This window comes from Cupressus sempervirens, chromosome 10 (assembly GCF_028749045.1).
Source record: "Cupressus sempervirens isolate cs-2001-9-10 chromosome 10, ASM2874904v1, whole genome shotgun sequence".
In the NCBI taxonomy this organism is placed as follows: Eukaryota; Viridiplantae; Streptophyta; class Pinopsida; order Cupressales; family Cupressaceae; genus Cupressus; species Cupressus sempervirens.
In genome coordinates this window covers 688,146,677-688,158,213 of record NC_143127.1, presented here as the reverse complement: position 1 = coordinate 688,158,213, position 11,537 = coordinate 688,146,677, and the positions used below count along the sequence as shown (strand labels likewise).

At 35.8% G+C, this 11,537-nt stretch overlaps 1 protein-coding gene across 1 annotated transcript; it reads left to right on the top strand.

Annotated features, from left to right (window-relative positions):
• The first annotated feature begins 241 nt into the window (after window positions 1-241).
• On the top strand, window positions 242-10,916 carry LOC149535711 (2,3-bisphosphoglycerate-dependent phosphoglycerate mutase 1-like). Its single transcript, XM_089807631.1, has 8 exons — window positions 242-517; window positions 2,514-2,788; window positions 3,569-3,792; window positions 4,708-4,826; window positions 4,927-5,083; window positions 9,768-9,869; window positions 9,994-10,113; window positions 10,339-10,916. The coding sequence occupies exons 2-8, from the start codon at window positions 2,515-2,517 to the stop codon at window positions 10,381-10,383; spliced, it is 1,041 nt and encodes a 346-aa protein (XP_089663757.1). The 5' UTR covers window positions 242-517; window position 2,514; the 3' UTR covers window positions 10,384-10,916.
• The last annotated feature ends 621 nt before the right edge of the window (window positions 10,917-11,537 follow it).

Sequence of the window (11,537 nt, the reverse complement as noted above, 5' to 3'; positions counted from 1 at the left end):
ACCTTTAAGACCATTTCACATACCAACAATTAAAATAAATTTTCTTAACAATAATTAAAAAATAATAAAAAGAGTAGTTTAAATTGTGCTCACCCACCCTTCCGGCATAATTCTAACTTCCATTAAAAATATACCAACGCCGTATCACAATCTACCTCCAAATGCGTATCTACACTGTAGATCAAGGCGTATATTCGTACATACTGGTCTTACAATAAGCGGAAGCTCTCCTGGGTTGGTCAGAAAATAATGCTAGGAATTACAACTCTTGTCTTGTGTTTTCAGGCACAAGAATTTGTTTGAAGCGGAGATTACGAAGCTCGGGTTCTCTGTTTTCGACAATTCACTTCAAAATCTCCGTTTCCTTCTATGCCCGTCATCGATCAAAGCGCTTACAGTGTTTCCCGAGCAAGTTTTTTCTTTATAAATCCAGTCATATACATTTTCTTGACAGAACAGAGTATTAGCGGGATATCAAATTTGGCTGGCGTCGAAGCCGTTTCTGAGATTCTAAACGGTAAGCATATACTGTAACATTCATGATCTCTTTTTTCCGCCCCAAAAAAATGACGATTTACGTTGTAAGACTGATTAGCCTTTATTTTGACAGTGATCCGCCTCGAATGCATTGTTTTTGGTTGAATTTATTGAATGACACCGCAGTTTGAATAGAGTTTAGGTATTTTTGGCTAGGATGGTCAGTAGTCAGCTTTCGACTATTTATTCTGTTTTTTAAGGTTATTTAAGACATTTGAGCTTCAGAAGGCCTTTTTTTTCATAATGAGATCTTGAAGGTCGATCTTCCGAAATGCAAGGGACCTTTTAGAAATGGCTGCAGAACGATGATATTTATGTCTGTTATTGGCTTGACGTGAAACTTTTAGGCTAGTTTCAGTTGTTTGAGCTTTCGGAGTGTTTAATTAGGGGTTATGTTGAGTATTATGTGTTTTAGCATGTTTAATCTGAGTTTATTTTCAGGGGCTTGAGCTTTATGTGTTTTTAATGAGGTTCTAAAAATTTGTGTTGAGAAACTTAACCGGCCTTTGGAATTACTTGCACTTACGAGGATTTTTAAGCGTTGGGCTATTTTGTTTTGATAAATTTAGGACATTCTATGTTTTGAAAAAGACGAATTCATTTTGTGAATTTTTAATCTTTGGCGGGTGTGTGGGGGTCTTTGTGGGCTCGTTTGAGAAATTGAATGCCCTGGCAAATTCCTGCATTTAGGAGAGCTTTAATGATATGTATAGTCTGATTGAAGAAATTTGAGGTCATTTCTAAACTTTGAATTGAAGAGGTTTTAATTATGGGAATGCGATCTTAGAAGTCCCTTTTTATAAATTTTAAACTTTTTAAGAAATCTGAGCATTGAAGGACTTTGTATCAAGTCTCGAAGTTTTCTCGTTAGGAATTTGAGGTCCTTTTGGAGATGCCTGTATTTTGGACAAATTTGACGTTATTTCAGAATTTTGAGCGTTGAAGTGTCTTCACTGGGGTCCTGCGGGATCATGCTGAAAAATATTTAAGATCCCTTTGCAAATGCTTTTATTTATGAGGATATTTGCTTTGTATGGTATTGCTTCGACAACTATGAACTTATTTTAAGAATTCTAACTTCGGAGAGGTTAATAGATTATACAAAGAGGATGAAAAGGTTTGTCCCGAGGCATTTGAGGTTATTTAGAAATATTTAGACTGGGGAGTTTTTTATTTTTTGGTAAATGAATTATGGTATTGTCTTGGAAATTTGATTTCCTTTAGCAAAATTGTGCAATCAGGAAGATAGAGTTTTGTTTTTATATTTCTCGCTTTTTTTAAAAAAGAATTTTGAGGTTGTTCTGAGAAATTTGAGCTTATAAGGGTTGAGTAATGAAGTAAGAGCTATCAGATTTCCACAATCCATCAGTGTTGTGTTATGTTTTCTGGCATTGATTGTGTGAACAATTTTTACATCAACGTTTCGGATCACACTCTGTGATCCATCATCGGGATGCAAGCAAGAGAAGAGAAGGAGAAAGAAGATGATGGATCACGGAGTGTGATTCAAAATGCTGATGTAAAAATTGTTCACACAATCAAAGCCAGAAAACATAACACAATAAGTAATGATGTGTTAACGGTTGGTTTAAATAAATTTAAATCTTATATTGATATGGCTGCATTTTGGAATGTTTGTATGGCTCTAGTTTGAGAAATTTGAAATTTGAAAAGTTTTTTTTAGGTGGCTTGATTTTGGCGTCAGTTGAGAAATGAAACTTCATTTGGGAATATTTTTAATGCACCAAAAAGGACTTTACACCTCACCTTATATATGTTGTTCCAATTTCATATCTTTCATTGTTCTGAACTCGTGAGCAGGCTGAGGTTTAAACTCGGGCTTTCCAGTCTGCCTAAATCTAAGGAAAATATTCTTGCAGCGAATTTTTATCAAGAAAATTAGTTCATCCATATTGTTCAAATTTGTTTAAGAGCTATGAAGATATATTGATTTTTAATATTATTCATGTCTGCAGAATGGCTGTTGCAACAATACGAGCCGTACCTGTCATTGCATCATCTTACAATGTGCAAAATGCAGCAAGCTGTGATGGCTTATCAAGCATCACATCTTCTTTATGTCCAACAAGGAGGATTTTGACAAATGATATGACATTAGCAAGGAGGCATATTACTTATATTTCTGTTAGAAAGTATAGGAGAACTTGTTTGGTAGTAGCACAGGCTTCTCCTGTTCTGGATCCAATCTTCTCAACTTCAAAGAATTCGAATGACTCTTCAAAGAAATCAAGTAAGATTTTCTTCAGAACAGAGTGTTACAATTTCCTTGCATTTAATGTAATTGGGCCGTACTTAATTTGGTAAAGCAGATTCCGTTTGCTAGGTGTAAAAGGGCAGGACTATTAAATGTGATCTATCACTATAATTTAAAATCACCTGGCTTATCGAAATCTGTTCATACCTTCCCGCTGAAGGATCCGTAGCCAAACTTGGAACCTGGACATAAAAGAGCATAGTTTTAGAAATTCAGATCAAAGTATAGGCCTTTTAAAAACTAGTTCAAAACATGCATCTTGTTATGTATTTACTTTTGTTACTTTTCCAATTCTGTTAAGGTTATTATGGACTTTGGTTTGGTTTATTTTTAGTCACCTTTTGCCCCATACCGAATTGAAACTCTCCTCTTTCTCATTTTTCAGCTTTGAATGCATATTTGCAATTTAGATCTCTCTAGAAAAGTTAGAGCTTCCTCCTTTGGCTTTTGAACTTTTCATGATAAAGTTCAGTTCAGTGGTAAAATAAAATAGTTAGGCATATTTTTGTGGAAGACAAGCTCATAACATCTAAGTCTAGGAAATTTTATTAGGCTATTTCAATTGATTTCTGTTGCTAATTAAAAAATTCATAGTTGTAGCTTCAACAAATGTGTCTGGATCCTTATTTTAAGGTTCGGATTAGAAAGCAACACACTAAGGTGAATGCATGATGGTTTACAATGATTAGGAATTGACGTATAAGGCAAACACATTATTATCTATAATGTAATTTTCTATCCTTTTTTATGTTGCAGCTGAAGCAGCCTTGATTTTGATCCGTCACGGGGAGTCATTATGGAATGAGAAAAATTTATTCACTGGGTGTGTGGATGTACCCCTGACTCAAAAAGGAGTAGAAGAGGCTGTTGATGCTGGAAAAAGGATTAGCAATATTCCAGTTGATCTGATATTTACTTCGGCATTGGTTCGGGCTCAGATGACTGCTATGCTTGCAATGACTCAGCACCGCAGGAAAAAGGTTTTTAAGTCAAATCTTTACTTTATGTTTATGCCAGCATTAATGGCTTTGCTTCTCTATATATGCAAAGGGCAGGTGATTAAATGGTTATTATGTTCAGTATCAATTCTCAGGAAATTTAAATTCTGTATCCAGCAAGAGTTGACAAATGCATAGATGGAGTTTTTTTCATTGGGAAAAATGAGGGGGTGATTTTATTAGACAAATTGCATTTGGTAGGAGCCTTCTGAATTTCCAATTATCCTTTTTCTGAGGCCTTCATATTACTAAAAGGTTATTCTGGCCATTGCTACTCAACCAATTTCTAAGACACTGCTCAATAGTTGATTTCTGAGTTTCTGACATTTTGAGCAGTATTTTGAATGTTTAGAGCTATAGAGGCTGGTATCAAACCTCTTACCTTTAGTTAAAGCTAGTAAACTGTGTGCTTGCATGGGATTCACCGAACACCTGGTTTAATGTGATTTGTGCATCTTAAAATTTCTTGAATAATGTCAAGGGTTTCCCATTTTATTTAGAATATGCAGTGGGCTAGTATAATTACATCCTTCTATAATCACTCTTTGTTCACAATTTGCTGGTCAATTGTCATGATAGACTTGAACTTGAGTATCATCTCAAAGCCGTGCATTTATTGTTTTAAAAAATGATGATTATACAAGTTGTATAAATTTAAAGGTCCTTTAACAGAAACAAGAATGAAATATTAGATTCATTTCTTTGGAGGCAGTTGTGAAATGACTGTACCAGGTAGGCTGAGGCGTTTAGGATGTCGTTACAGTTCTTAAATTCAAATTTATTGTCGTGGTTTCCGTAGCACATCTGTAGTATGAGTGATTAGGTTTGGATGTCAAGATTTATATAATGACAAGTTAAACAGGACTAAAGCTTGAAGATGAATTTCGTGTGATGCAGGTACCAATAATAATACATAATGAGAGTGAGCAGGCGAAGGCATGGAGCAGGATATTCAGTGAAGATACTCAAAAACACTCTATTCCAGTCATAACAGCTTGGCAACTCAATGAGCGCATGTAAAAGCTTAATGCTTACAATTCTTGGGTCTTAATAGTTTCAAACTGTGTATAATATAAGTTTATAATGATTACTCCATAAATGTTTACTGCAATGCAGGTATGGAGAATTGCAAGGCCTCAACAAACAGGAAACAGCTGATAGATATGGAAAGGAGAAAGTTCATGAATGGCGTCGCAGTTATGACATTCCTCCCCCAAATGGTGAAAGCCTTGAAATGTGCGCAGAACGTGCTGTTGCCTACTTTAAGGAACAGGTGTGGTACTTTTTCATGAATCATATATGCTGCATTTATTTTGTTATAAATGTGCTTTTTGTAGTGGTGTGTAGATATGTTATGATTGGGTTGTTTGCTAGGCTTTCACATTCTGTATGACTGCTAGTCACAAAACAAGTAACTTGCACATATCCATCTTCTGGATCTAATATGTTCTGAGAGGTATCAAATCCATATGAAAAATGATCTTTGCTTGTTTACATTTATTGTAATGACTAATTAAAACATGTTATAATACACATGTAGCTGATGTTATACAGAAAGCTTTCATATACTTTTCATAGTGCTACTTTCTTAGGAAGACTTTGATTTATATGGTTGCTGTATGTAATGTCCCCTTTCTGTAAATGCTTGAGTTTTTGCTCGGAATCAAAGATTCCAAATAGAACAAGAAGTAGAATAGAATGCGTAACATCATGTACTTAGTCCTGCAATATGTTAGGAAATCGTTGAAACATAATCCAGAAATGGATCTTCCTTATTAGAGACATTAAATTATATATCATTCCAAATAGGGTTAGGATGTTTAATTTAATCATATGGAATATTTTGTTAATGGAGTTCAACTATAGGAGAGTTACGATAAGGGGCAAAGTAGGGTTCCTTAATCAATCGTCTACCCTAGGTCCAAGAGCAAATGCCATCACTCTTGGCTTCCTCTGGCCCTTGCCATCCATACGAGTGGGCATACCTGGTGAAAAATCCATAGCCGATCATTCCTCTACCTAAGGCCCAAGAGTGGATACCATCCCTTGTGGCCTCATGTGGCCCTTTGCCATCCATTTGAGTGGGTGTACCTAGTGAGGAATCCATAGCCATTACCCTCTTCCATAACCACCCTTATCCTCCTTCCTATGATTAAAGTTCCTTAATGTAATGGCCAACCCAGGTAAGGGTTTGAGAAAACTACAATAGGATGTTTGGAGCGTCCTTACCTTCTAAGCCCAAGGGTGGGCATCCTTGCATCCTGTTGGCCTCATGGGGCTGCTTTTCTGATTAATAAACTAGATAGCCATATGGGTGAGATCAAATAGTTTACAAATCTTGCTGGAAGATGATTAAGTTCCCTCAATTATGTACAAGAGTGAGAGCATGCACAATCAGTGAAAACTGTGTAACTCATATCATGTATTTAGTCATTGGGACCCAACAGCAGGGATGTTAAGGACAAATGTATGGAGTTACTGTCATATATACCAAAAGTCAAGCGAAGGTAGAAGGTGGTAAACAAAAAAAAATTGTGGAAAAAAGAAACTGATATCTAAACCAAAGATATTTTTATAGCTGTCACCACCATGAGGTGGCATGCTTAGAAGAGAACCTCATAATAGTTTCTTCCTCCTTGTATTCTCTTATTATCCCCATTGTGATTGATTACAGAAAACCTAAGTTGCCGGTTTGGATTCCGGTACAGATGCGGGTTCGAGAATCAGGTTTGAAATTTGTCTAATTTTTTTTGGGTTGGGTTCAGATTCGTTTTGGGTTTGTCCTTAACAAGATTTTTTTCTAATATATATATATATATATATACATACATATATATATGTGTATCTATGTATGTATGTATGCATGCATGCAGCAAATAAGTTCATTCACAAATGCACAAATTACATATAAAACAACCCTTTTGGTCTTTTCAGTGGCCTCTTTAGGGTTACAGGGTCGAATAGACCTAAATTCGTAAAAATCTTTATGAAAATGTCAATAAAAATGATGATTTCAGTCAAATTTGCTCCAAATTTGTTTTGAATTCCTCTGTCCAAATCAGAAGTCTTCCAAATTCGTCCATAATTCTTACAAGTTTCTTCTGAGAGAATTTTGAGCGAATTTATCCGACTGTGGCAGAATTTTGAGCAAATTCAAACTGAATCCGACTTTGCGGTGAACCGACGTTCAAATTCCACCTTCCAGGAGCAATTCTGGTAACTTGGCAGAAAACATATAAGAGTTGCACATTATTGCATTTATTCTTTAATTAAAGGGTCACTAATAAGAATACTGTATCCATACATTATTCATAACTAAGAAATCATAAATAGGACCATCATTCAGAAGCAAGAAATCATAAATAAGACTCACTATGCTGCTTATTATTATAACTGATATTTCATGCAATTTGCAGATAATATTTAGATTCTGTATACTTGAATGAGATCTCTGTAAGACATCGATGCCTTCCTTGAATGCTTATCCTTGGATATATATACTTCTTCCCAGGGCATATCCCTTCAGAGCTGTTGCTTCCCTTCATTTATAAAATCACACCTCTTCCTCTATTTGCACTTCTGTTAATATTAATTAAGTTGCTAATTGCTACCTTTTGGAAAGTAGTCACTAAACATATTGCTGCTTTTCTAATATATATTTCTTACTGGATCGGTCATTATATATATATTTGGTTGGTAAAATATTTTGTTTATTATTAGTAAATAAAAGGTTCATTATATGATACATAAATTTGAAATAAAGGTCTCCGCTAAAACACCCTACCCCTTGTGTCTACAGATGAACCAGAAGAAGAATTTAAATTTTCATAATAATACCGACATTGAACCCTAGCTAAACGACTATCTGCAACAACACCAAAATGGCAGTCTATCCTCACCACCCGACACAGAACAAAAACTAGAGCTCATTTTCCACAACCATATATAGCTTCATAACAAATCAAAATTGTGCTTGAAACACAAATGATCATATAAAAACCTGGTGTTTGTTTGAAAATAGAACAAAAATTGGCAATGAACCACCCCTGCCTAGCTCCAATGGCCACACCCTCGTCCAAAAACCATGCCACACCCCCATCCACGACAACTTGATATGACTCTTTTCTGTCTGCTCCTTGGGTACTCTGGTGGCTACCACTATGGTATTCCCAGTCTTGGTGGACGTAGTGCAATATATATCCCCAATACTTTTTTGGCTTGTGGTTTCTGCTCAAATCTGTCATGCAGTGCCCTCCAAAGAAGAATTGGATGCACATGTCAAGAAAACTAGGCCTTCCAATCCAATTCCTCTGGCCACAACAAAACCAAACAAAACCATGACCGGGTTCCGCCAAGGCCAAAATTTCATCAAGTCAACCCCTTATTCTGCACGGACACAGCACTCAACAACCCTTTATCACTTTGGCTGTCAAACCGCATTCCAAACCCCTTGATCTGTATTGGTCCTGTACTGGAATTTTGACACCACAAAGTCATTACCAATCAAAGCTTGCAGCAGAATGAGGAAGAACGGATAGTTGTTTGCAAATACAAATTTTAACCCCTCAGAGACTGGTGCCCAAAATGACATTTGTTGTTTGGTGGCTTTAAAACTGAAGTTTCCTTACATTGTGCAGGTACCACCTTACACCAAACTTGAAACACACACCACTGAAAATAGCCAAGAACTATCTCGAACAACACATAAGTAGTGCCTGCAATAAATTCGCTGCCAACAAATCAATGCAATTCTGCAATGTTGGCCCAAATCAACTGCGGTACACAAGCACACAATTTCATCTTGACCACCTTTTATTGGCTACACCAAAATCTCTGCCAAATCCAATCCAAATTTGTCTGCAAAGGACACTGCTGTTTCTGACAAAGGAGTTCACACTGCAATTACCCTCCCTATATATGTGGGATACCGTAAACTTTTAAAAAAGTACAAGTCTCTTTCGCATAACATTGATCACTTTGTCAAAATACCACACTTGTGCGCAATTATGTTCTCTGTCATTTGTGAATACACTTCCAAATGTAGTTAACTTGTAATTTGGACGCTAAGTCAATCACTAGTAAGGCTGCTTCAGCTTCAGCCTCATTATTTGTTCTTTCCACAAGCTTCTTTGTTTCTATCGCAAGGATGTTACCGCTGGAGTTCTGAGCCACACACCCAGCACCTGAAGGGCCCGGGCTGCCCTTGACCCATCAAAATTTATTACCCATCCACTATCGAGCTCACTCCATTTCAATTCACTCATACACTTGGGGACATGATGAACCCTCAACTGCCCATTAACAGGCAAGGATTGGTCATTATATCAGTTTGTCATCTTATCTCTGATTTGTACTTATTTGGAGAACAAATCTCTGTATATCAGTTTACCTGAAACTTGCATGTTAAATCAAATTTTAGAGAACAAATCGTAATGTTCATTGATAAACATATCCTTGTCTATCATCATAGCACAAGGACTTCATGTTGATGCAGAATTGTTGTCTTGCCACACTTATTACCTGGATCCAAATCTTGAGCAGATCGCGAGGTCTAATAAATAAGATGATTTTCTGATAAATGATGACTATTTAGACATTTCTCATGTAGGGTACATGACAGTGTACGTGCTATGTTAGTATTTTATTTATTATTACAATTAGCAGTTAAATATTTATAAGATGTTTCTTGTTATACTTGAAAACATCTTTTGGTTCAAAGTTTCAAACTATTTTGTTTTAGGCAATTTTTGTCTATTGGACCATGCTTCCATGTCATACCACAGATAACAGATTGAATGGAAAAACTTGCATCATGGCAACTTTTTTCACCTATCAAAATCAAATTTTATGTTGTTTGCATTCAAATTTTTTTCTTGTGATCCAATAGGTGATACAGACATTTTAATCTGGATATTCATAGGTAATAGGAATTTTTAACTTCTACACATGCTTGACAGATTGAGCCTCAACTTCGGGGTGGGAAGAATGTTTTAATTGCAGCTCATGGAAATTCTCTGCGGGCTATAATAATGTATCTGGACAAGCTTACATCCGAGGAGGTAAATCGATGGTTTAACATGCCTGTGCACTTTGAGGCAACAAATTCCTTAGCAATTTCTGTTTCTTTTTTACTTTGTGTTGTTTTGGCTGTTGGAATAAATCTTAAATGTTGCTTTGGCATAGGTTATAAACCTTGAGTTATCAACTGGAATCCCCATGCTTTACATTGTTAAGGAAGGCAAATTTATTAGACGGGGAAGTCCTATTGCACCTTCAGAGGCAGGAGTCTATGCATTTACCAGGGTATGATATGAATCTATGTATAAATAGGTTGCATTCTATTGACATGTATTCTGTTATTTTCTGTCTTATATTTGTGATCAAACAATAATGAAGAATACTCCCAAGGCAGCCGAATATCTGAGTTGGCTTTATATTACTTGTACCTCATCAATATAGGAATTATTGTTGAATTTGATTTCATAATCTCATAGGAAATTTAATGCAATGCTAACTGGTATTATGCAGAATTTGGCTCTCTATAGGCAAAAGCTGGATAATATGCTACACTGATGTTTTGATCAAGACATACAGAAGAGCAGTCATTTTAAACATTTTTAGCAAACAGGGCAGAATTTTACAAGTCGTCAAAAATTTGCCCATGAATTTGGTCGCATCAGATTTTTCATGCTGTTATCTTTTTCTTTTTGGGTATTATGGATTTTCATCTGTATACATTCTTTAGAAGCAATCCCCTAATAAAGCATGTTCAACCTAAATACATGATTAGGACTGAATGTTCACAAGAGTGAACAACAAATCCTTTCCCATTATTATTATAAGCGCAAAAGTAGATGGAACAAGTCAACAGTTCTACCAGGTTTCCTGGATTTCAGCATTATTTTGAGTGGGTATTGTAATTTACACAACCATACTATATTTACTGTCATTTGAGGCAGGGTGCCAGGTCCGAGTTGAAGAAATATTGTATATTAAGAGAGCTTTGTGTCCATGTATTCAACTGCTATGACTCTAAGCAATACTTGAGATTATGTTGGAGATTCGCATATAAGCTTTTGATTCAAATAAGACAAATGTTTCAGACATATAGGAAGATTGGTATATTGGGACTTGACCATCACAGGCTTTGCAGAGGAGTGCCATATAAAATGTTAAAACACCAGTATAAGCTTAAGCTTGCATTGAATTAGTGAACATGCAAGAATAAATGAGACTTTTAATTTATGTACATTAAGGTTAAACTAAGTGAACATGCAAGAGTACAGGTAGACTTTTAATTTCTTTGAGTTGATTTTCATTCCTTGCAAGCTCTGTAGATCATATGGTCCTCGAGTCAATTATCCATTGTTCTTCGGTCCATAGCGCAAATGGCATATAATTTACTTAGTATAAATACCCAGAAGACATACCAGTTTCATTCCAAAAAGAATGAAAAACATTGAATACGACAAACTAACAGGAGGTAAGAAACCTGTTTCTAGTATCCCATGTACTTCCCCAGGGTTTTCATAATTGGCCCGAGTTTTTTTATACAAATTCCTAAAACAAAAAAGAGGTTACAATATTGTTTCATCGAGTTTTTGTTGTCCTCTATTGATTTCTTAAATTTGGTAGCTTCTTTAGTTAAACCAAAATTAACATCAACTCATAAGCCTAACAATCTCCTACCCTGTATTTGTGTGTTTTACAAGTTTCTAGGTACCTAC

Coding starts and splice junctions, on each gene's coding strand:
- LOC149535711 (XM_089807631.1), top strand. CDS start 2,515: ATGGCTGTTGCAACAATACGAGCCGTACCTGTCATTGCATCATCTTAC. Junction 9,870..9,993: donor ACAAGCTTACATCCGAGGAG/GTAAATCGATGG, acceptor GCTTTGGCATAG/GTTATAAACCTTGAGTTATC. Junction 10,114..10,338: donor GAGTCTATGCATTTACCAGG/GTATGATATGAA, acceptor GGTATTATGCAG/AATTTGGCTCTCTATAGGCA.